General features: G+C 39.7%; 1 protein-coding gene across 13 annotated transcripts in view; it reads left to right on the forward strand.

Annotated features, from left to right (window-relative positions):
• The window catches only part of DOCK10 (dedicator of cytokinesis 10), a 279,437-nt gene that overhangs the window by 200,140 nt on the left and 56,889 nt on the right, over positions 1–22,408 (forward strand). For 12 of the 13 annotated variants that reach the window (XM_068544330.1, XM_068544331.1, XM_068544335.1 and 9 more), the window contains exons 18-26: positions 771–836; positions 2,574–2,666; positions 6,755–6,878; positions 7,075–7,196; positions 7,570–7,656; positions 10,324–10,416; positions 10,856–10,974; positions 15,378–15,447; positions 18,773–18,886. In XM_068544330.1, coding sequence (XP_068400431.1) covers positions 771–836; positions 2,574–2,666; positions 6,755–6,878; positions 7,075–7,196; positions 7,570–7,656; positions 10,324–10,416; positions 10,856–10,974; positions 15,378–15,447; positions 18,773–18,886 — 888 coding nt within the window. The remainder of the gene's footprint in view (positions 1–770; positions 837–2,573; positions 2,667–6,754; positions 6,879–7,074; positions 7,197–7,569; positions 7,657–10,323; positions 10,417–10,855; positions 10,975–15,377; positions 15,448–18,772; positions 18,887–22,408) is intronic. The other variant, XM_068544332.1, reaches the window with a different exon arrangement.

Here is a 22,408-nt window from a genome sequence, read left to right on the forward strand (position 1 = left end):
TTTTTTTTTTTATAAGATTCTCGATGATTTTAATTTATTTATTTTTATTTATTTATGGCTGTGTTGGGTCTTCGTTTCCCCGTGAGGGCTTTCTCTAGTTGAGGCGAGTGGGGGCCACTCTTCATCGCGGTGCGCGGGCCTCTCACTATCGCGGCCTCTCCTGTTGCGGAGCACAGGCTCCAGACGCACAGGCTCAGTAATTGTGGCTCACGGGCCCAGTCGCTCCGCGGCATGTGGGATCTTCCCAGACCAGGGCTCGAACCCGTGTCCCCTGCATTGGCAGGCAGATTCTCAACCACTGCGCCACCAGGGAAGCCGGGAAGCCCTAAGATGGTTTCTTGAAAGTTCAAATACAAATTACTATAGACTAACAGTCTGGAATAGAAAACCATTTGAAGAAAATGTTTAATGAGAGACAGTGTTGAGTTTCACCTTAAAAGTGTTTAAAGATGCACATTTTATAACATATGAATAAAACTTTCTGAAATCAGCCCTAAATAATTTTGTTCCAAACTTTATTTTTGGTTTATTAAGAGACTCTGAAAATAGCCTACCTGCACTCTTTCAATATGAGTCTTTTCTTCCCTTTTAAATAATCTCTCCAAATCTTTCTGCTATTTCTGAGCGCTATGAGTAATGTCACAAGAGAATTTGGCTATTCTACATTTTTCAGATTTAATTAGAAGCTACTTATTTTAGGCACTTGGATTGTTTTTTGATGTTATCTAACAGGAAATTACAATGTCCATTTTCCCTCTCTGTAATTTCAGGCACGAAATATAACCGTGTGTATTGAATTCAAAAATTCCGATGAAGAAGATGCCAAGCCTGTGAAGGTGAGCCAAGCCCATGAGCGAATACAGCACATAGGGGGAGACAGGTGCCCTGGTTCTCCCCACCACCGAGGGGCTTTTTAGTTTAGTATGCTGGAAAGAGGAGCAATTCAGTACATTTGATTTAGATTTCCTAACATGTACCTGATTGAATAGCTACCATTAACTATATCTATTAGAAATGCCAGTCTCATGGCTCTGCTTAGCTTTTCATGATTTGGAAAAAAGGAAGCCGTTCTAGTGTGAAATCAAGACAAAGATTCCCCTCTGGAAGACTTTGCCGTTTTCAAAGATTAGCCCGCATCTCATGAATTCAGCATGCTTGATTTCAAATGCAGCATCGCAGCTGGGCTTCATGTGGCCTCTGCAGAAGGGCTACTGCCTACTAGCCTGATGGCTAATGCAGGGGGCCCATGGGGCGCTCACATTTATGGAAGGTGTGTGTGGCCATCTGCCCGAGGACCTCGGAAATGGCTCTGGGAAGCTGGTCCCTGCTGTTGATCACGCGACTTAATAAGATCAATAAAACTATGAGTTTTGTAGGAACTGGGCTGTTTGATCCTATAAAACTGCAACTGGATGACATTTTTCAGAGTTCCTATTTGATATATACTGTTTTTATTTTAGGGACTTCAAACAACATAAAGAAACTTATAAAAATAGCGAGGAAAATTATTTTCAGTGGGCCTGTGGCCAGATCTTCCCAGTCTGGGTGAATCAGAGGAAGGAGATATAGTAAAGGACAAAACTAATTTCTAACTAATCCCCACAATTATCTGAGATCATCTCTTAAAGCACTCTGTCAGGTACCAATTGTGTTCTCTGTGCTCAGAAGGGTTGTAGCATTATTCAGAAGAACAGTAATCAATCTGAGTGATTGAATGAATCATGCACAATAGAGAGAAAGAGTTCTTTAAAATTGTCCTGAGGCACTCTCAGCATCCCCAGGTTCCAAGTTCCACAATAGCATTAGCAGCAGGAGAGAAAAAATAAAATGAAATGGAATTGTCAAGCAAACAAAGGCAATGGCCAGACGGCAAACACACCAGGCCTGCTAGAGAATCGCTTATGGGGAAAAATCTATAAAAGAGGAGTACTCGCAGGTACATGTGACCTCTGTTTCACTGCATTCTAAAGCATTACTCAGAGGTACAGCTGACTCCAGTAGAGGGACTCTAAGCCTTGGGCTAAAGGGGCTTTTATGACAAGGAAGTGCCATATCCCATCCCCTGGCCTGATTAGGGGCTGGGATAGAAGAATAACACAATACAATGGAGCCTGGAACCAGCCCTACCCTTCCAGCTCTCATTCCTGGTTGGAGACTGGCATGTCAGGAGCTGGGGTCAAACCAAGCCTTGTATCACTAAGGACTGATCGCCTTAAACTCTAGACCAGAGCTGGGTACCGTGGGCCGCAGGAATCAGAATTGAACAAAGTATCTCTTATCTTCTGGTAATCAAAAGTTTGGTAGTAGTGAATTGATTCAGGTATTCAGTATTGATATAATATCTACATAATGAATTAAAGCCTTCAAATTTTCTTCAACAGTGCCCTGTTGTATAATAAATACAGGACAGCAGATCAAAGAAGTTGAAGGTTAATTAGATGTCAGCTAAGCCTGGCAAGTTACCACAAAATGCATCTTTGTCCCAGAATGGGTAACTGAAGAGTTGTGGCCTTTTTGTGCTCAGGGTTAATTTCAGACACTCATAATTATTCAACTCATAACTTTTTAAACAGCGTATTTACGGAAAACCTGGAGGGCCCCTGTTCACCTCAGCCACCTACACTGCAGTTCTGCACCATTCCCAGAACCCAGATTTCTCAGACGAGGTAAGTCAAGCCTCCACTGCCCCCAGCAGCTCCTTAAAAGATGGGTGAGTGGGTAAGATAATACATGATGACAAACACTCTCTCTAGACTACTCCTCAGACTAAGGACATACCTTAGCAGGTGTCTACATAACCCAGCTTTAAAAACCACGTTAATGGACAGTTGCTCCAGGACTATGCTGTAAATTCATGTATTTCAGCACAAGATTTTAAAAATGTGATGTTTTTATTATATCATTTCTTTCAAATTAGACTAATTTTTTTCTTTTATTTTTCATTGGTTAGGGTAACAAACATCGTGTTAGACAGTTTTTACCAATCGATAGCGGCATTTCATACCCTAAGGGAAAAAACAAAAAGGGCTAGAGTATGAGCCAACACTATTGCTTATAACCCTCATGAACTTGAAGGAGCTTGGACCGCCTCACCTCAAGATCTGCCCTGCCAACTCTCAAGACTCTCTTATTATGTGCCAGGAACCACGCTATACTCTAAATATACACTATCTCACTTGATCCACATGGCTTTCTCCAGAGAAACAGAGCCAATAGGAAGATGATAGAGAGAGAGATACATAGGTAGATAGATAGATAGATGATAGATAGATAGATAGATAGATAGATAGATAGATAGATAGATAGATAGACAGACAGATAGATAGGTATAATTTAATATAGATAGATACATAGGTAGATAGGTATAATTTAAGATAGGTATAATTTAATATAGGTATAATTTAATATAGATAGGTATATTTTATAGATAGGTATAATTTAATTTAATATAAACACATCATTATGGAGGCTGAAAAGTCCCACAATCTACCATCTGCACCCAGGAAAGCCATTGGTGTAGTTCAAAGGCCTGAGAACCAGAGTGTCTATGGTAGAGTCCAGTCGAGGTCTGAAGGCCTGAGAACCAATAGTGCCAAGAACTGGAGAAGATCGGTGTTCCAGGTCAAGCAGTCAGGCAGAGAGGAAATTCAACCTTACTCTGCCTTCTTGTTCTATTCTGGACCTCAGTGGACGAGATGTGCCCACCCGCATGGGGAGGGCCATCTACTTTGCTCAGTCCGCCAATTCAAATGCTGGTCTCTTCCAGAAACACCCTCACAGACACACTGAGAAATCATGTTTAGCCAGCTCTCTGGGCATCCAGTGGCCCAATCAAGTTGACACATAAAATTAACCCTCACACCTTCCTAATTTATGGATAAGGAAGCCGGCGATCAGAGAAGCAACTTTGACAAGGGCACATAACTGTGAAGTGACAGTCAAAATTTAAGCCAGCTCATGTGACTCCAGAGCCTGAAGCTTCACTGCTCTGCTATAACCCATATAAAAAAAAAAAAAACGTATTGGATTAGTAGTGTATGACTATACATATGTCAGCTTGTATTAGAAACAGCTTTAGACAACAAGTTTCAGTGATTAAATTTAATTTCTAACCGTGAAGCTAAGGTCTGAACTAATGCAACCTGCCAGTGTGATTTCTGGGATTTAAAATATCACATCTTTTGTATTAGTTTCCTATTGCTACTTTAACAAATTATCACAGTTTCGTGGCTTAAATAACACACATTGATTACCTTACGGTTTGGCGGCTCAGAACTCTGAAATGGGTCCCACAGGGCTGAAATCAGGTGTCAGCAGGCCTCCATTTCTTCTGGAGTTTCTGGGACGAATCCTTACCTTGCCTTTTCCAGTTTCTGGAGACTGCCCATACTCCTTGGCTTGTGACCCCTTCCAGCAATGCCATTACCCTGACCTCTGTTTCTCTCCTCACATTTCTTATGACCCTGACTCTCCTGCCTTCCTCTGATAAGGACCTTTGCGATTACATTGGGCCCACTGGGCTAATCCAGTTTAACCTCCCCATCTCAAGACCCTTAATTTAATCACAGCTGCAAAGTCCCTTTTACTGTGTAAGGAGACATATTCATATATTCTGAGGATTAGGGGACATCTTGGGGGATGTCTTGGGGGACATCCTGGGGGCCATTATTCTGCCTATCACACCTTGTTACACGTCAGCCATTTATAAACTTCTTAAAAGAACACCAATGAAACCACAGACCTGACTAACCTTATCTCCTTCCTCCACATCCATTTAATGCTCTTAAATTTTTTCCCTATAAATTCAGGACAGACGTAAAATAAATAAATAAATAAGGGAAAGGGCTATTACTACATTACAGAATATTTACTACATTGGTTGACCTCTTGACAAAGCCCATCTGAAAGGTGCATCCTCTGTTGACACATAAGATTTAAAGAAAAAAACCAAAATGTTCTTACGGTTAAGTCTGGCTTTTAATCTCTCTCACGCTCATGTGCTTCCTGGAATGCTTGTAAAAGCCATGAGCCTTTCCACAAAAGGGCATGTATATAATGAACTGCCTGGTGAACTCTGCAGTGCAGATTCAAAACCATTTTCTTCTTTTTTATTGCAAAAGATGATTGCATTAATTATAAACATGAATATAAATTCTTCTAAGGCACTGCTAAAATATAATGTGAGTATTTGCAGTATTTGTTACTGAGGAGTGTTAGCATTAATCTGTAGTTTACTGGAATTCTTGAGCACTTGTTTCAGTCCCATGTATTCCGACTAAAAAAAGAAAATTTCATTCTACTGCATTGTTAGTTATTGTATGTTTTGAACTGTATATTGTCTTTTGTTACCAGGTTAGCATGCTGGTATGTAATGAATATATGTAAGCTGTAAACCATTCTAATTCAGGAGTTCTCAAACCTTACCAGGCACAGGATCACCTGGAAGGCTTGTTAGAACACAGATTACTGGAGCCCACCCCAGATTTTTGGATTCCATATGTCTGGGATGGGGCCTGAGGATTTGCATTTCTCAACAAGTTTCTCAGAGATGCTGATACTGCTGTCCCAGGGATGACACTGAAAATCTGTGTAATAAATTCTCTCCTGAACAACGTGAAAATAAAGTAACTATATATATAGATGCACAGAGAGTCTAATAAAAGCTAGTAGATAATTTGCTTGGCTCTTGATCACCTTATTGCTTGATTTGACTGTTCAAGAAATTACCTAGTTGCTAATATTGAACTGAATGTCACTTACCTGCATGGGATCCTGGGATTCCAGTGTGACACATGTTCTTGTCCTGGAAGATCCTATTAATTACTGACTAGTCCATCCTCCTCGTGACTCAAAGCCCCCTAACATCTTTCGCCTTGGTTGCTATCTCTGTATCATCCTACTTTGCAAGGCCGTGGAGGGAATTCAATGACAACATATGTGACAGAGGTTTGGAAACTGAAAAGCACTATCACATGTAGAGGGTTCCAAAACCTTCCTTTCCAGGAACATGGAGGACAGTCCTCATTAAGTATATTCTTCACCTATATCAATTTCATGTTTTATGTTTTTTTCGGAAGTGTTATTTACAGAGGAGAGCATGACCTCTTTACAAAATGGCTCATTACTTAGTTACCACAATGTAATTTTTTACACAATACATACCGCATATCTTTTTGTGGTTTTTATAACGGATAGATTCCATGCTCCAGTTAACATCATTTGCAACTACCATGTTTCTCAACAATGTGCCTGTGGATCATCTGGGGATCTTGCTAAATGCAGATTCTGATTCCGTATGTCTGGGGTAGTGTCTGAGAGTCTGCATCTCTAATCAGCTCCCAAGTGACGCTTATGCAACGGTCCATGCACACACTTTGGGAGGCAAGGACCTACTATTCACTCAACTCATGTCCCTTGATGATAGGTCCTTAATCTGTGCCTTACTTACATTCTACTGTCATGTCTGTGTGTGTGTGTGTGTAATTCATGGTGGTATAAATTATCTAATGAGAAACACTAGGTATTCTAAGTTATCGCCACAATAAAGAAGTAAAAATAACATCTTAACACATTACTGCTAGTGGGATGGATATTTATTGAGAGTTAAATCGTACTTCTAGTGCTGACTATTAAATTGTGGACCTAGATTTCAGTGAAAGACTTTTAAAAAGACTAACGTGCCTAGGCTTTGTCTTGTCCTGACACTGGGAAAATGATTTCAATCTTAGCCCAGCTATTATCTCTTTCATTGCAGGTGAAAATTGAGCTACCAACACAACTTCATGAGAAACACCATATTTTTTTTTCTTTTTATCATGTCACTTGTGACATAAATGCAAAAGCTAATGCCAAAAAGAAGGAGGCTCTGGAAACACCAGGTATTGACAGGAAGCAATCTGAGATAGCTGTGCATGTTATCTCTGGAACTTAAATTGGAGAGTATTTGAAAAGCTCTGATTTATTGAGTTTTTTAAAGTGAAGTTTTGTATTCATAAATGATAAATAGCTTTATTTTTACTCCTCACCATGAAGGTTTGTACTGAAAAGTTTTCACTTTGTTGTTCCTTTGCACAGTTGGATATGCTTGGCTTCCTCTCATGAAAGATGATCAGATAGCTTCTCAAGAGTACAATATCCCAGTAGCAACAAGCCTGCCTCCGAATTATTTAAGCTTTCAAGATTCTGCAAGTGGAAAGGTATTGAGTGATGTATAACTTAAGAGAAAAAAATACATGGGCTGAATGGCATGAGGTTATCTTCTTTCTGCTGTTAAAATTAACCCAACCTTGGTGTATTCATCCATTGTAATAAGGAATCAGGTGTACCTATGATATGTCAAATATCTTGTTTAGTTTGTGGCCAGTAGAAATGATCTGTTCAAAATGATCCCCTGGTATCACATTGGTTTCATTTACCAATATTACCAAATGTATTTGCATCTCTTATTTTCCATCTCTATAGGACTGTGAGGTTGATGGATCAGGATGACAAATTAACATAAACTAAATAACCTGTTTATTTCCTCTCTCTCAAATTGCCACAGTGACAATAACAAACTATTTTTTGCAGCATGGTGGGAGTGACATTAAATGGGTCGATGGTGGCAAACCACTTTTCAAAGTATCGACATTTGTTGTATCAACAGTGAATACTCAGGTGAGCGTGTTGTCCTAAAATATCAAAATCTTCTCTAACACGTAGAATCATAAGGCATCTCCTAGATTTACAGGAGGAGACTCACCATTCCACAAGGTGTCAGAAGAGCAGGTGATCAAAAAGGAAGAATGTTTGTGGCAACACCGTATCCCTCTTCCAGAAGAGATCGAATGCCCTAACCCATAAAAGCTCAGGCACTATCAAACTGCAAACCAAAATTCCAGTAGTGTATTTATCAAGAGGGCACTTCCCTTGGAAGATGGTTTGCTTCCCATGACAACCCCCACATGTTAAAAATATGAAACGTTTAAAATAAAGACTTTGGACCTTTACCTTAAAACTCAGTCTAATTCCCAATCCCTACCCAAGGCTCCTCTCATGGAAAGGCCACGAGTTTGACAGAACTGTATTTGAGATCCACCTCGGCCAATTTCTGGCCCAGTGACCCTGGACAAGTCACCTCACCCCTGCAGTCCTGTGTCCTCAGCAGGAAAATGATAACAATAAAAAATCTCCACCTAAGGCGGTAGTGAGGCTCAAAATGAGAAACTGCACGTGAAAATATCTCATGAGCTGCAAAACGCTGTACAAATGTAGTTATTATCACTGTCAAGTTACCACAAACTCACCCCTTCCATTGCAACGCAGCTTAACTTTACCACAATGTGAGGACTTTTGTGGTACTAATTATAAACAAACTATTACAAGTACATAGACTATGTATTGCTTCTTTCTTAAATTCAATGTGTACCTGGGTTTTTGTGTGTGTGGTTTTTTGTTTGGTTTTTTGCTTCATGCTGCTGTATCCCTAACACATACTTGGTTACTAAGAAAAATGAAATAATCCAGGTACCACCATATATTGGATCAAAATGTCTTTCCATAACCGCTGGTTCCTCAAGCCAAATTTAGTCCTCTTCCCAAGTCCTATGCCCATGACTCCTTAAACCCATCTTTTCTCTGACGCCATCAGCCCTGGTCAAGTCCCACAAAATGATCATTCTCCACCAAATCCTGCTTTTATATCTCTCAGAATGCCCCGAGTTTCTCTTTCCCACACCTCCAGCTGCTTTTCTCCGAACTGCCCAGGTCTCTCTCTGACTCACCACTGCTCTCCTTCCTGTACATCAGCTTCCACTGCCCACGCACACGTCACCCTGGGGGACACCTTCTTCCTTCCTCCATAGCGCTATTTACCTCAATCTTCAAACACCCCAGGCCCTATCCTGCACTGTGCCCTCTGTCTGCTTCATACCTCCAAGATCCAGGGATTTTGTGACACTCAGCCTTTCGACAGCCAGGAAGGCGATCTCTCCCTCTCTGCCTACCCTCCCCTGATTGGTCTGGGCAGCTCCTACCCAACCTTCAGATCTTGGCTCAAATGTCACTTCCTCAAAGAAGCCTTCCCTGTCCCCTAACCCCTCAGATAGGCTGTATCATCTTGTCATACACCCGTACAGCCCCCTGCTTTCCTTTGAAGCACTTGTCTAATTATGAGCAAATAGGTATGTGTGAAAATCATGGTATGGAACCTGATTCCCGGGCATAATGGAAGGACCACAGAGTGGGTTTGCCTTGCCCCTGGCTCTGTCCTCCGTGCCTGACAAGGACCTGACACATAGTCAGCTTTCAATAAATAACTGTCAAATAAATGAAGTGAAACTGAAAATATTACACACACACGTACACACATACCCCGACTTGAGGGGAACCCCAACCACAGATGCCCTCTAGAACTGACAAAAGGCCAGAGAAACCCCCAGAGAGTGCACCTACACTAAAAGTCTGTATGCCACTTCCTGACTATGTAACTTTGACCCTCAACACAGAACTTAGGTATTTCCAAGGTGACAACCTTTTCAGGAAAGAGCATTAGAGGGCAGATTAGTTTGCTTAGGCTGCCATAACAAAATACCAGACTGGCTGGCTTAAACAACAGAAATGTATTTCTCACAGTCCTAGAGGCTGGAAGTCTGAGATCAAGGTGTCAGCAGAGTTGGCTTCTTCCAAGGCCTCTCCCCTTGGCTTTCCTCTGTGTGTGCACATCCAAGTTTACTCTTTCATGAGGGCATCAGATATATTGGACTAGGGCCACCCTAACTTATTACCTCTTTAAAGACCTTATCTTCAAATATCGTTACATCCCAAGGTACTGGGAATTAGGACTTCAACATACGGGTTTGGGGAGTCAAGTTTTATCTCATGATGTCAGGTGGACTTCATAATTTTTTTATTAACTCTGACATTTTAAGTCTGAAAATATCCCTGTGCATATTAAACTGTACCCATTCTCATGTGTGTTAAACTATACGTAAGAAAAATTGGTAGAAGTCTGTGGAAGGAACTGGAAGATGACAGAAGACAATTTAAAAAGAAAGAAAGGAAAGAACAGAGACAAGGAAAGTAATTCTCTAGCCATTATCATGTGGCCCGGAAAGAAAACAAATCTCTGAGAGTGAAATAGGAGAGAGAGGGGACTTTGTAGTTCAGGTTAAGCCCTCTGTGTGCTGGAATGTCTGTGAAAATGAGAGGTCTGTCACTATGCCTCCTGGACAAAGCATCTCACATCAAGGCATCTTGTCCTACAGAAGGGCTCACCTCCCATCACCACGATTGTTCCACAGCTTACGTGTCATCAAAAATCAAGACTTTCTTTTGCTGTTTCAGGATCCACATGTGAACGCATTTTTCCGACAATGCCAAAAAAGGGAGAAAGATATGTCTCAGTCACCTACCTCGAATTTCGTCCGTTCTTGTAAGGTAACATGACGTGCAAATAGCTGCAATGGTCTCCAGGGTAGAAATGGGCAAAACAGACCTTTACATTTTGCATTGAGTAGCAAACTAAGGGGTAATTATTATCGAAGATTTTTAAACACCTTATCAATTCAGAGACTAAATGATTTTATTTCACAATTCCTAAAAGATGTCTGTGTTCATTAAAAAATAAGCAAAGATCAGTTTCTCCAAAATAAAAATGATTGAAAATCAGAATCAATTGACTCTAAATTAGTTAATTAGATGTAGAGTCCTTGCAACATTACCCCCATGCCTGTATGTCATGCTAAATGCCATGAAAAATAAAGTCAAACGAAAATGAGCTACAGTAGTCATATTCAAATTCTGAAGAACGTCAGTAAAAAAATGTGCTTTAAATTTAATCAATGCCCTTTTTTTTTTTGTCCTGCCAATTTAACAGAACTTATTGAATGTGGAAAAGATTCATGCAATCATGAGTTTTCTGCCTGTAATCTTGAATCAGCTCTTCAGGGTTCTGGTGCAGAATGAAGAAGATGAAATAAGCACAACTGTGACCAGGTATCCATAGCACAGCCTTAGGGGAAGAGATTTTATAAGCTGTGGTTACACACAACTTTGATTATAACCGAATGGCCACCTGATTGTGTATGCTTGCATTTCGTTCGAATACGTATCTCAAAGTTAAGTATGTCTCACTCTTGACTTCTTACCTTCTAATCATCTATTACCATCTTTCAAGTAAAGTTTTAGACCTCTTTTTTAACTTTTTGTTTTTAATTAAACTCTTTATTTTGAGATAGAGTCACATGCAGTTGTAAGAAATAATGCAGAGAGAGTCCATGTTCTCTTCAGATGTTCCCAATGGTGGCATCGTGCAAAACTATAGGACAATATCACTCCCAGAATATTAACATTGATAGAATCAGGAGACAGAACATTCCCATCCCCACAAGGATCCCTCATGTTGCCCTTTTATTGACACACCTACTTCTTTCTCATCTCAAACCCCACTCCTTACCCCGGGCAACTACTAATCTGTTCTCCATCTCTAAAATTTTGTTACTTTAAGAATTTTATATATATTATATTGAAATTTTATATATAATATGAATATATAACATTTTATATATAATACGTTAAAATATACTCTATGCTCCATATATTTATATAATAAATTGATGAGTTTATTATATATTCTATTTTCAATTCATATATAAATTATATATTATATATATATATATATATGGATATAGAATTATATAGTATCACAGTATGTAACCTTTGGGGATTGGCTTTTTTCACTCAGCATAATTCTCTAGAGATTCATCCAGGTTGTTGCATCAATCAATCAATCCTTTTTATTTCTGAGTAGTATTCCATATCAAAAAATGTTTAAAACTTGACCTGTTGAAGGCTAGCTGGGTTGTTTCCAGTTTTGGGTACATTTGGGGTGAACATAAGTTTTCATTTCCTTGAAATGAGCAATTGCTGGGTCATACGGTAGTTGTATGTGTTGGTTTTAAGAACATGCCGAATCTCTTGCATTCCTATACACTGATGATGAAAACTCTGAAAGAGAAATTAAGGAAGCACTCCCATTTACAGTTGCAAGAAAAAGAATAAAATACCTAGGAATAAACCTACCTAAGGAGACAAAAGACCTGTATACAGAAAACTGTAAGACACTGATGAGAGAAATTAAAGAGGATACAAACAGATGGAGAGATATACCACGTTCTTGGACTGGAAGAATCACCATTGTGAAAATGACTATATTACCCAAAGCAATCTACAGATTCACTGCAATCCCTATCAAACTACCAATGGCATTTTTCACAGAACTAGAAGAAAAAATTTCACAATTTGTATGGAAACACAAAAGACCCCGAATAGCCAAAGCAATCTTGAGAAAGAAAAACAGAGCTGGAGGAATCAGGCTCCCGGACTTCAGACTATACTACAAAGCTACAGTCAACAAGACAGTATGGTACTGGCACAAAAACAGAAATATAGATCAGTGGAACAGGATAGAAAGCCCAGAGACAAATGCATGCACATAGGGTCACCTTATCTTTGATAAAGGAGGCAAGAATATACAATGGAGAAAAGACAGCCTCTTCAATAAGTGCTGCTTGGAAAACTGGACAGCTACATGTAAAAGAATGAAATTAGAACACTCCCTAACAGCACACACAAAAATAAACTCAAAATGGATTAAAGACCTAACTGTAAGGCCAGACACTATAAAACTCTCAGAGGAAAACATAGGAAGAACACTCTATGACATAAATCACAGCAAGATCCTTTTTGACCCACCTCCTAGAGAAATGGAAATAAAAAGAAAAATAAACAAATGGGACCTAATGAAACTTCAGAGCTTTTGCACAGCAAAGGAAACCATAAACAAGACAAGAAGGCAACCCTCAGAATGGGAGAAAATATTTGCAAATGAAGCAACTGACAAAGGATTAACCTCCAAAATTTATAAGCAGCTCATGCAACTCAATATCAAAAAAACAAACAACTCAATCCAAAAATGAGCAGAAGACATAAATAGATTGCCAACAAACACATGAAAGGATGCTCAACATCACTAATCATCAGAGAAATGCAAATCAAAGCTACAATGAGGTATTACCTCACACCAGTCAGAATGGCCATCATCAAAAAATCTACAAACAATAAATGCTGGAGAGGGTGTGGAGAAAAGGGAACCCTCTTGCACTGTTGGTGGGAATATAAATTGATACAACCACTATGGAGAACAGTATGGAGGTTCCTTAAAAAACTAAAAATAGAACTACCGTATGACCCAGCAATCCCACTACTGGGCATATACCCTGAGAAAAGCATAATTCAAAAAGAGTCATGTACCACAATGTTCATTGCAGCTCTATTTACAATAGCCAGGACATGGAAGCAACCTAAGTGTCCATTAACAGATGAATGGATAAAGAAGATGTGGCACATATATACAATGGAATATTACTCAGCCATAAAAAGAAACAAAATTGAGTTATTTGTAGTGAGGTGGAAGGACCTAGAGTCTGTCATACAGAGTGAAGTAAGTCAGAAAGAGAAAAACAAATACCATATGCTAACACATATATATGGAATCTAAAAAAATGGTTATGAAGAACCTAAGGGCAGGACAGGAATAATGATGCAGATGTAGAGAATGGACTTGAGGACACGGGGAGGGGAAGGGTAAGCTAGGATGAAGTGCGAGAGTGGCATGGACATATATACACTACCAAATGTAAAATAGATAGCTAGTGGGAATCAGCTGCATGGCACAGGGAGATCAGCTCAGTGCTTTGTGACCACCTAGAAGGATGGGATAGGGAGGGTGGGAGGGAGATGCAAGAGGGAGGAGATGTGGGGGTATATGTATATGTATAGCTGATTCACTTTGTTATAAAGCAGAAACTAACACACCATTGTAAAGCAATTATACTCGAATAAAGATGTTTAAAAATTTTTTTAAACTTTTTTAATTAAAAATAACATGCCGAATTGTTTTCCAGAATAGCTGTACCATTTCTCTTCCACTGGATCTTATTTTTTTTTTTATGCTCAATTTTTCTTCAACTGTTCTCACTTTAAATTTGCCTGTACTATATTCTTTCAACATTACTAATCTATCTGTCTAGTGACTTTGGCAGTTACAATTTCCTCTTTCTAGAGATAGAAATCTTAATTAATTATTGAATCAAATATTCCTAAAGTTCACTTTTTTTTAAATATTAGTCACAGCATTCTGGAAAAAAATTACTCGACATTGAAATGTTTCCAGTACCTTCATAATTCACAGGCATATTATTAGCTTCTTTCAGAATGAGAGTCTTTAGCGTCAGTTTTTTGTTTGTTTGTTTGTTTGTTTGGCTGTGTTGGGTCTTCATTGCTGCACGCAGACTTTCTCTAGTTGCAGCGAGTGGGGTCTACTCTTCGCTGCAGTGCGCAGGCTTCTCATTGCGGTGGCTTCTCTTTTTGTGGAGCATGGGCTCTAGGCACGCGGGCTTCAGTAGTTGTGGCTCGCGGGCTCTAGAATGCAGGCTCAGTAGTCGTAGTGCACAGGCTTAGCCGCTCAATGGCATGCAGGATCTTCCCGGACCAGGGCTCGAACCCGTGTCCCCTGCACTGGCAGGCAGATTCTTAACAACTGTGCCACCAGGGTAGTCCCCTTTAGCGTCATTTTTAAAGTAAAGCTCTGAAGCTCTAGAAAATTAAAGTATCTCTAACAGTTCTACAACCAGGCAGTTCTGGGGCCAGATTAGAAGTCCCCAACTGTGCCTTCAAGTTATGCCTTTTTCAGCATGAGTATATGCATCTGTGTTGGCAAAAATACTCCTAAGTATTTCAGCAGATAGATATGTTGAAATTCTGGGCTATTCCTAAGCCCTACAGCTGTGGAGTAACTGGAAGTATTAATGTGAAGAAATCAACCCATACCACAACTGCTGCTGGAAACCCTAACCCAGCTAAGAGGGGAAACCCAAAACCCTGCATCTTAAACTAATTAGTTTTTCCAAAAGCATGTATATAACACCCCTAGGTTGGAAGACAAGCCCTTTTAAAGTGGAACATGATAGTTGGAGGTTAAAGAACTTTTAATAAAGTACTATAAATGATCCCTTTTCCAAGAAGACAGTGTCAGCAAACACATAGACCATAATAGCACATACAACTTGGGCAAAAATGTATCCAGTATGATATTGCAGCCATAATACATTACTTATATCATCGTGTTTAGAGATTTCATGGTTGGAAATGGCTAACGGGTATTGTCGATGTTAAACAGCCAGTATTGGGGGATAAGGGGGGTGGGGAGAGTCTGAAATTGGTGCGTTCATTCATTCAACAATGATTAAGCACCCAGTTTACCAAGCACTGCAGTGACAAACCAAGTGGTATTTTCCTGCCTTCTCCAGAAAGTCCACTGAACAGCATTGCTTTTCCAGGGTTCTGACTGACATCGTGACCAAGTGCCATGAGGAGCAGCTGGACAGCTCCGTTCAGTCCTATATTAAGGTACAAAATTGCCACCTGGGCATTGGTCATATCCCCTTGTGCTGTGTGGCTTTTCTCATTTCCTGTCTGCAACAAGTGGGAAGTTTCCCCCTTTAGCTGGATGGTGCCTACCACAGTCGTATCAGACATTCCCCTTAGCTACTTAGAATTCCTTCTTTTTGCATTGATGGGCTCGATGTATTGTTTCAATGTATAAATGTATAAATAATGTGTACATGTGCAAATGAATATTTATATGGGGAGAGAGAGCAAAGAAAGAGAGGAGAAAACTAAAGTATTGTCCTTTGAAGTCAACATTACAAATAAATGAAATTCCTCTATAAGGAAGATGTTTCCTGTTGGTTTGTTGAATGCGCTATGTTTCTTCTGTAATGTTTTCTTAGCTCTTTTTATTGTTTTCTCAGGCATTATTTCATTTCCCAGTTACTGTATATTTGTACCTGCTTCTGGTATGTTAAGTCCTTTATCCTCTGGCATGAACCACTAGCCCATCCCATCAGTGTGCACTGCTTCTTCCAGTGGCCTTCGTCAGATGTTCACTTGGATATGTTTATATTCTCATTTTCAGTTGGCCTGTGACTTAATACCAGTGAACTTGTGATGATGTTTGCACATTATAGTTCCAGCCTAAAAGTCATCTTCTTGAGTGTAGAGAAAAAAATCCATCCAGAGATAAATGAAAGTACCTTATATTCCTTTATAATGCATAGAGGACCTAAATTTCAATATTTATGCACAGATTGTATCTTTAAGAGACATAGACCTTTTTATTAAAAGATATATTCCATTAATATATAGATAGACATTTATCCATATATTTTAGATGTCTAGAAAGGTGACTAGAGAAGAATTTGGGGTCTTCTGTGACAGAAATGCTCCTGTAAAAGGAAATAACTAGAAATTTTATTCTGGAGTGAACCCTTCTGAGATACCATCAGTGAGGAATTTTTCTCATTACAGTTTTATATTTACATGTTTTCTACCTGTCAGAAATGTTAGATGTCTTCCCAAATATCTAAGTATGAGTGTGTGCCATTCCTTAAAATAGACCATATGCCGAAAATAGTTTCTTCACAGTAATTTCCCTATGGTATAATTTTACCCAATAAGATCTACAATTCAACTGCAGAAGGCCAGTTCCACCTACAAATGCCTTTTTAGTTTGCTCTCTAAGACAGAGTCATAGCTTACTTTTATAGGGTATTGAAGACTTTACTGTTCAACAGAAATCATCTATAGAATTTTCATTCTCTCGACACTTAGCCCAGTTTTCCATTTCAATTGCCAAAGGGGCTGAGAAGAAAAAAAATTCCCCAATCCTTATTACACAAAGTCATCTTTTCAACACACATATTATTTACCTGTTCCAATGGAATCACTGAAAATTGCATTGAGAACCCACTGATGTTGTGGTTATTTTTGTGACAGCCGAGGCTAGTTCCTGATGAGAGCCTTAAATCAGCTCTCAGATGTTATCTGTGATGCTCTTGGAGCATTGTCCTGGAAACACACCCTGGAAAGGTCTTTATTTTTAAGCAGGATGTTTGAAATATCCTGATGAGACCTTTTGATTTTGTAACGTAGGAAGCTGTGTATTTAGTTTGCTTTGAAGTGGTTCAAATCTAGAAATACACCTACGTGGAATTTCAAGCTGATAAAAATTCCTAAAGATATTTTATAACATAATTTCATGTATCTAAAACAAATACAGCCTAATAAATATAACCAACTGGAATTTTACTCTGGAAAGAAAATTAAAGTAGCAAATGGAAAACTAGATTCTAGTTAAGGTTAAATAGTTAACTTGGAGCAATCAGCCTCTCTGAACCTCATTTTTCTCCTCTGTGAAGTGAGATGGGGTAGACCAGATGAACATCTAGGTCTATGATTCTGTGACTTGACTCCTGCTGTAGTACATGGCTGACAGCCTGACCTTGACCAAGGAGTATGATTTTTTTTTTTACCCGTGGTGGAAAAAATTATTTTTTAACATATACATTAAGCCCCATATCTAAGAGTATAATGAAAACTGGTACCAATACGTGCTTTGATGTCCTTGAAAGATGGGATAGCTGATATAATCCAAACCTATTCAGAAGTAATCTAAACACCATTTCAAGTTCAGTGGTGCTAAATGCTGCTAACTCACTCCATCTACGATATCCAAAATGCACACATACACCATGTCTTTTTCAAAAATGTATACCTAAAGTCAATCTAATTAAATGCCATGGTTTACAGCAATTCGTGGGACTGATATGGTCTAGCCAAAATTTTTTAAATTTCAGAGCTAGTCAAAATGCACTTGGGGCTAAATTACTGCACATGGGATTAGATAGTTGATGACATTACCCTCATATGAGTCATAATCCATGAGGGGCAAAATCATACTACTCTTGATTTTAGCTAGTTTCATGCATTTCTCAGCCTTGTTTTTCTCCTTTGGGATGAGCGTGGAGAAGTTAGGCCCCATCAGAATGACTTAGATGTCAATGGGCTCTGAAGTTCAAAGACATAATTGTAGACCCAAATGCAAAGTGCCTCTGCTTTGTTTCTTGCCTGCCTTCATCTTTGACTGTAGTGAAGTCCAAATTTTGAATATTATGAAGAAAAGACCTTCCTTGAGGCAAACCCAACTCATAAGTAAAATATTATCATTCGGAAATAAGCATTTTGTATTTTAAATATACGTGCATGAATTGATACTTAAAATATATGAAGAAATATGGAAAACTAGACCATGACGTGCACTCAGTGGTGAATGCCAACACCAATCTTTTAAGAAAAAAAAGCGAGAAACATTAGTTATCTTACTGATGGCCAATCATTATGAACCTGTTGGTTGCCATGTCTCAGCATGAGATGGCAGTGGACACTGGGCTTGTGGGCAGCTCACCTACTGGCCTCTGGAAGGCGCCTGCTTCCCCACTTGGCTATTTGAGTGGGTGCTCTACCCTTTCAGGATGAAGAAATGCTACCATGCCACCCACCTGTTGCCAGTGGAAGGAAGGAGAAGGGGAAATGTATCCTAAGTAGGTGGGTCAAAGCCCTCCATGTTTCCTTGAACCCTCTAAATTGCTCTCTGATCTTCTTTGTGATTTCTACAAAGAGCATTTCAAGGAGAACTTAGGTGAGCAAGGCTCTACCTGTGCAAAGCCCTCAATAGGAGCAGGTGTGTATTACACTTATCATTGGGCCTTCATTTATTTCATGACAAAATCTGGCATGAGCAGATAATTTTGAGACATGAGTTATTCTTGGAACGTAATTTTTGATGCTTTGCTTTTAAATATTTAACTTTTTTCACTTTTTGGATTTTCTTCAGTTTGTGTTCAAGACCACGGCATGCAAGGAGAGAACTATACATGAGGAACTGGTTAAAAATGTGACTGGTCTTTTGCAATCAAATGACTCCACAACAGTCAAGCATGTCCTGAAGGTAAAGAATTTAAAGACGGTCCTTTCATTGGGATGGCTTACACTCAACCCTGAAGGTGATAGGATTCATTGATTTTTATAGATCGTTTCTCTAATAGTTTCTGGTATAAGCTTCATGTTGAAATGGTAACATATGAACCTATTAAGAAAAAGAGATCCATGTCAAGAGAACAGATCATTTTCACAAGTAGAATGGACTCAAGTTAAGTCCTTTGGCCTGAAGGCAGAATGAATGACTATTAAGAATGACCTAAAACATTCAAAAATGCTAAGTGTACCCAAAATAAAGTTTATTGGGTTTTTAGGCACAGTAAGAGGAAAAGCACCAACAAAAAGATTAATGATGTAGTAATGAATATACTGACAGCAGAGAAGAGGCAGAGAAACAGCCACTCTTTGACCCCCAAAAGTTGAAACACATGCATTTGTAGTAATATAAGAAGAGATGGTGAGAAGCTGTTAAAGATGTAACTCATAGACTTGTGAATTTAGTCCCCTGCTAAATTAATTATCTATCATGACTTGACAGATACATGATTGATTAGTAAGTAGCTAGAAGGGGAGGCTGAAGGCTGGGTCAATAAGCGTCAACAGGAGTTCATGAAAATCAAATTTTCCTAGGCCAAGCGGTTTGTTTGTTTAAATTTAAATTAGCCGTATGAGTATATTCATTCAGTTTATCCAACAAGTATATTCCAAGTGCCTTCCTTGTGACAAGCACCATCCTCACCATCCTAGGCATTTGGCATGCATTTGGAGAATAGAATAAAGATCTCTGCCCTTGGGAAGCTTACATTCTACTGCGGGATAAAAACAGTAAATGACACACATGGTAGCAAAGTTAATTAAATTGTATGTTTGGAGGTGAGAAGTAGCATAGGAAAAGAAAACGTCGAGCAGGTAAAGGGAATGGGGAGTCCTGAGTATGCAGGGTGAGGTTTGCAGTTTTAAATAGAATGGTCAAGATAGAGCTCGTGGAGAAGGTAATACCTCAGCAAAAAATGTGAAGGAAGTGAGGGAGCTGGAGATGTTTAGGGTAGAACATTAAAGGTAGAGGGGAAAACATACCGTATCTTTTGTCTGACTTATTTCACTAAGCATAATACCCTCCGAGTTCATCCATGATGTCACAAATCGCAAAATTTCATTCACTTTTATGTGGGATCTAAAAAGTAAAACAAACAAGTGAATATAACAAAACAGAAACAGACTCACTGATACAGAGAACAAACTAGTGGTTCTGAGGTGGGAGAGGAGTGGGGGGAGGGGACAAATAAGTGAAGGGGATGAACAGGTACAAACTGTTAGGTATAAAATAAGTTACAAGGATGTAATGTATAGTGCAGGGTATATCGCCAATATTTTTATAATAACCTTATATGGAGTACAATCTATAAAAATATTGAATCATTATGTTGTGCACCTAAAACTAATATAATATTGTAAGTCAGCTATATTTCAAAAAACAAGGTAGAGGGGAAGACCTGTATAACGTTGTAAGGCAGCAGCACACCTAGTGGATATGCCTGAAAGATGGCAGGGAAGCCAATGTGGCTGAAGCCACGTGAGCAAAGAAAAGAGGAGGCAAGATGAAGTCAGAGAGGCAGCGGGAGGTTTGGCAGGTAATGTAAGGCCTGTGGGCCATTGCAAGGGCTTTGGCTTCCACTCAGAGAGAAACTGGGAGCCAACAGAGGACTTTGAGCGGAGGAGTGACTTGAGCTGATCTTGGTTCAAAAGGATCGCTCTTATGGCTGTGTAGAGAATAGACTGTAGTGGGGTGAGAGTGGAGACGGGGCTGCTGAAGAAGGCTGCCTGCCTAGCATCCATGTCGCTGCAAATGGCATTATTTCATTCTTTTTAATGGCTGAGTAATATCCCATTGTATATATGTACCACATCTTCTTTATCCATTCGTCTGTCAATGGACATTTAGGTTGCTTCCATGTCTTGGCTATTGTAGACAGTGCTGCAATGAACATTGGGGTGCATGTATCCTTTTGAACCATGTTCTTCTCCGGATATATGCCAAGGAGTGAGATTGCTGGATCATATGGTAGTTACATTTTTAGTTTTTTAAGGAACCTCCATACTGTTCTCCATAGTGACTGTACCAATTTACAGTCCCACCAACAGTGTAGGAGGGTTCCCTTCTCTCCACACCCTCTCCAGCAGGGTCCTCTGGGGAGAGTCAGTGTTCAGTTAAAAGACAAGGCAAAGGGAATGTTTGGAGGAGAAGTTGTATCTTCAGGAGATTTTATTGGTGATGGACCATGTGTTCCAGACCAAAGGTATGGTGGGTGGGTTTCAGGAGATGAGAAGCAGTGAGATACACAAGGGGATGTGCAGCACCTACGGAGACCAGAGGGCAGGAGAGGAGTGAGGCTTCTTCTGTTATCCGATGTGAACAGAGGCAAGAGGCTCAATGGGATTAGTCCTGGTGGATTCAAGATAAATAGTGTAGGTGGGGCTGAGTGCTGAGGGATGGAGAGTGACAGGTGTCAGTTAAATCAAGAGACAAATGTTAGAACATTTGGCATCGTGGTTAAAAATATTATTTAGGACAAGGTGGGGTGCCTTGTGTTAATGAAATATTCCCAACAGCATGAATTTCACTTCCAATATCAAGTTTACTAAGGAATGACCCCCTTTTTAAGCCAGAGCTGCCCCTTTAGAACTTAAACGTCCTTTCTTCCTCATCTCAGTCAATCTTCCAGCGTTAGAACCCGGTACTCAAAAGTTCTTAACAGCATGGTTGGTATTAGCCTAAAATTGGATATAGTTCAGATGCCCATCCACAGTAGAGCAGATAGGTAAATTGGGATTATATATGTGATGCGGTGACAACAGAGGACCCCCAGCTACCTAGCTCCACATAAGCAAACCTCAGAAAAGAATTTGTTGACTTGAAAAGGCAATCACAAGAGAATACATACAGGGTGATTCCATTTGTTTGAAGTTCAGTGGCAGGCAAAACTGAATATTACTTCGATGTATGATATTGGTAGCAAAATGATGAAGGAAAGCAAGGGAATGATGAGCACAAAATTCAAAATTGTTATCTGTGGTGGAGAGGCTGGGAAGGGAAGAGGCTCAGGGAAGTGTATTCTTTGTAAGTGTACACAATATGTGATATATATTTTTTGTATCTGGGTTAAGCAAGACCCATAGACCCAAGAAAGAGGGGCCTCCACTCTTGCATATGCTTTGATCTTCTCCAAATGCACCCCTTCTCATAAGAAAAAGTATGAGAATAGCCAAGAGGAATGCTCCTGGGAGCCCCTACCGCCTCTTCAGGACCTATAAGAATTCCCCAGGAGCCCCTCCTTAAAGGGTTTATAGGTTTATTCCTGGGCATGCTTAGATCTCTTTCCTAAGTCCATTCTTCAGAGGGAAACTCTTGAGTGTAACCCAAGACCCAAGGGGGGAGCAGTGTTTGGTGGGAGAGAGGGACCGGTTTGTGGGCAGCACCTGGGTTTGCAGGCTGGACAGTCACCCACTTGCCCCAGGCCCCTCAGTGTAGGAC

Source organism: Eschrichtius robustus, chromosome 5 (genome assembly GCF_028021215.1).
Source record: "Eschrichtius robustus isolate mEscRob2 chromosome 5, mEscRob2.pri, whole genome shotgun sequence".
NCBI classification, from domain to species: domain Eukaryota; kingdom Metazoa; phylum Chordata; class Mammalia; order Artiodactyla; family Eschrichtiidae; genus Eschrichtius; species Eschrichtius robustus.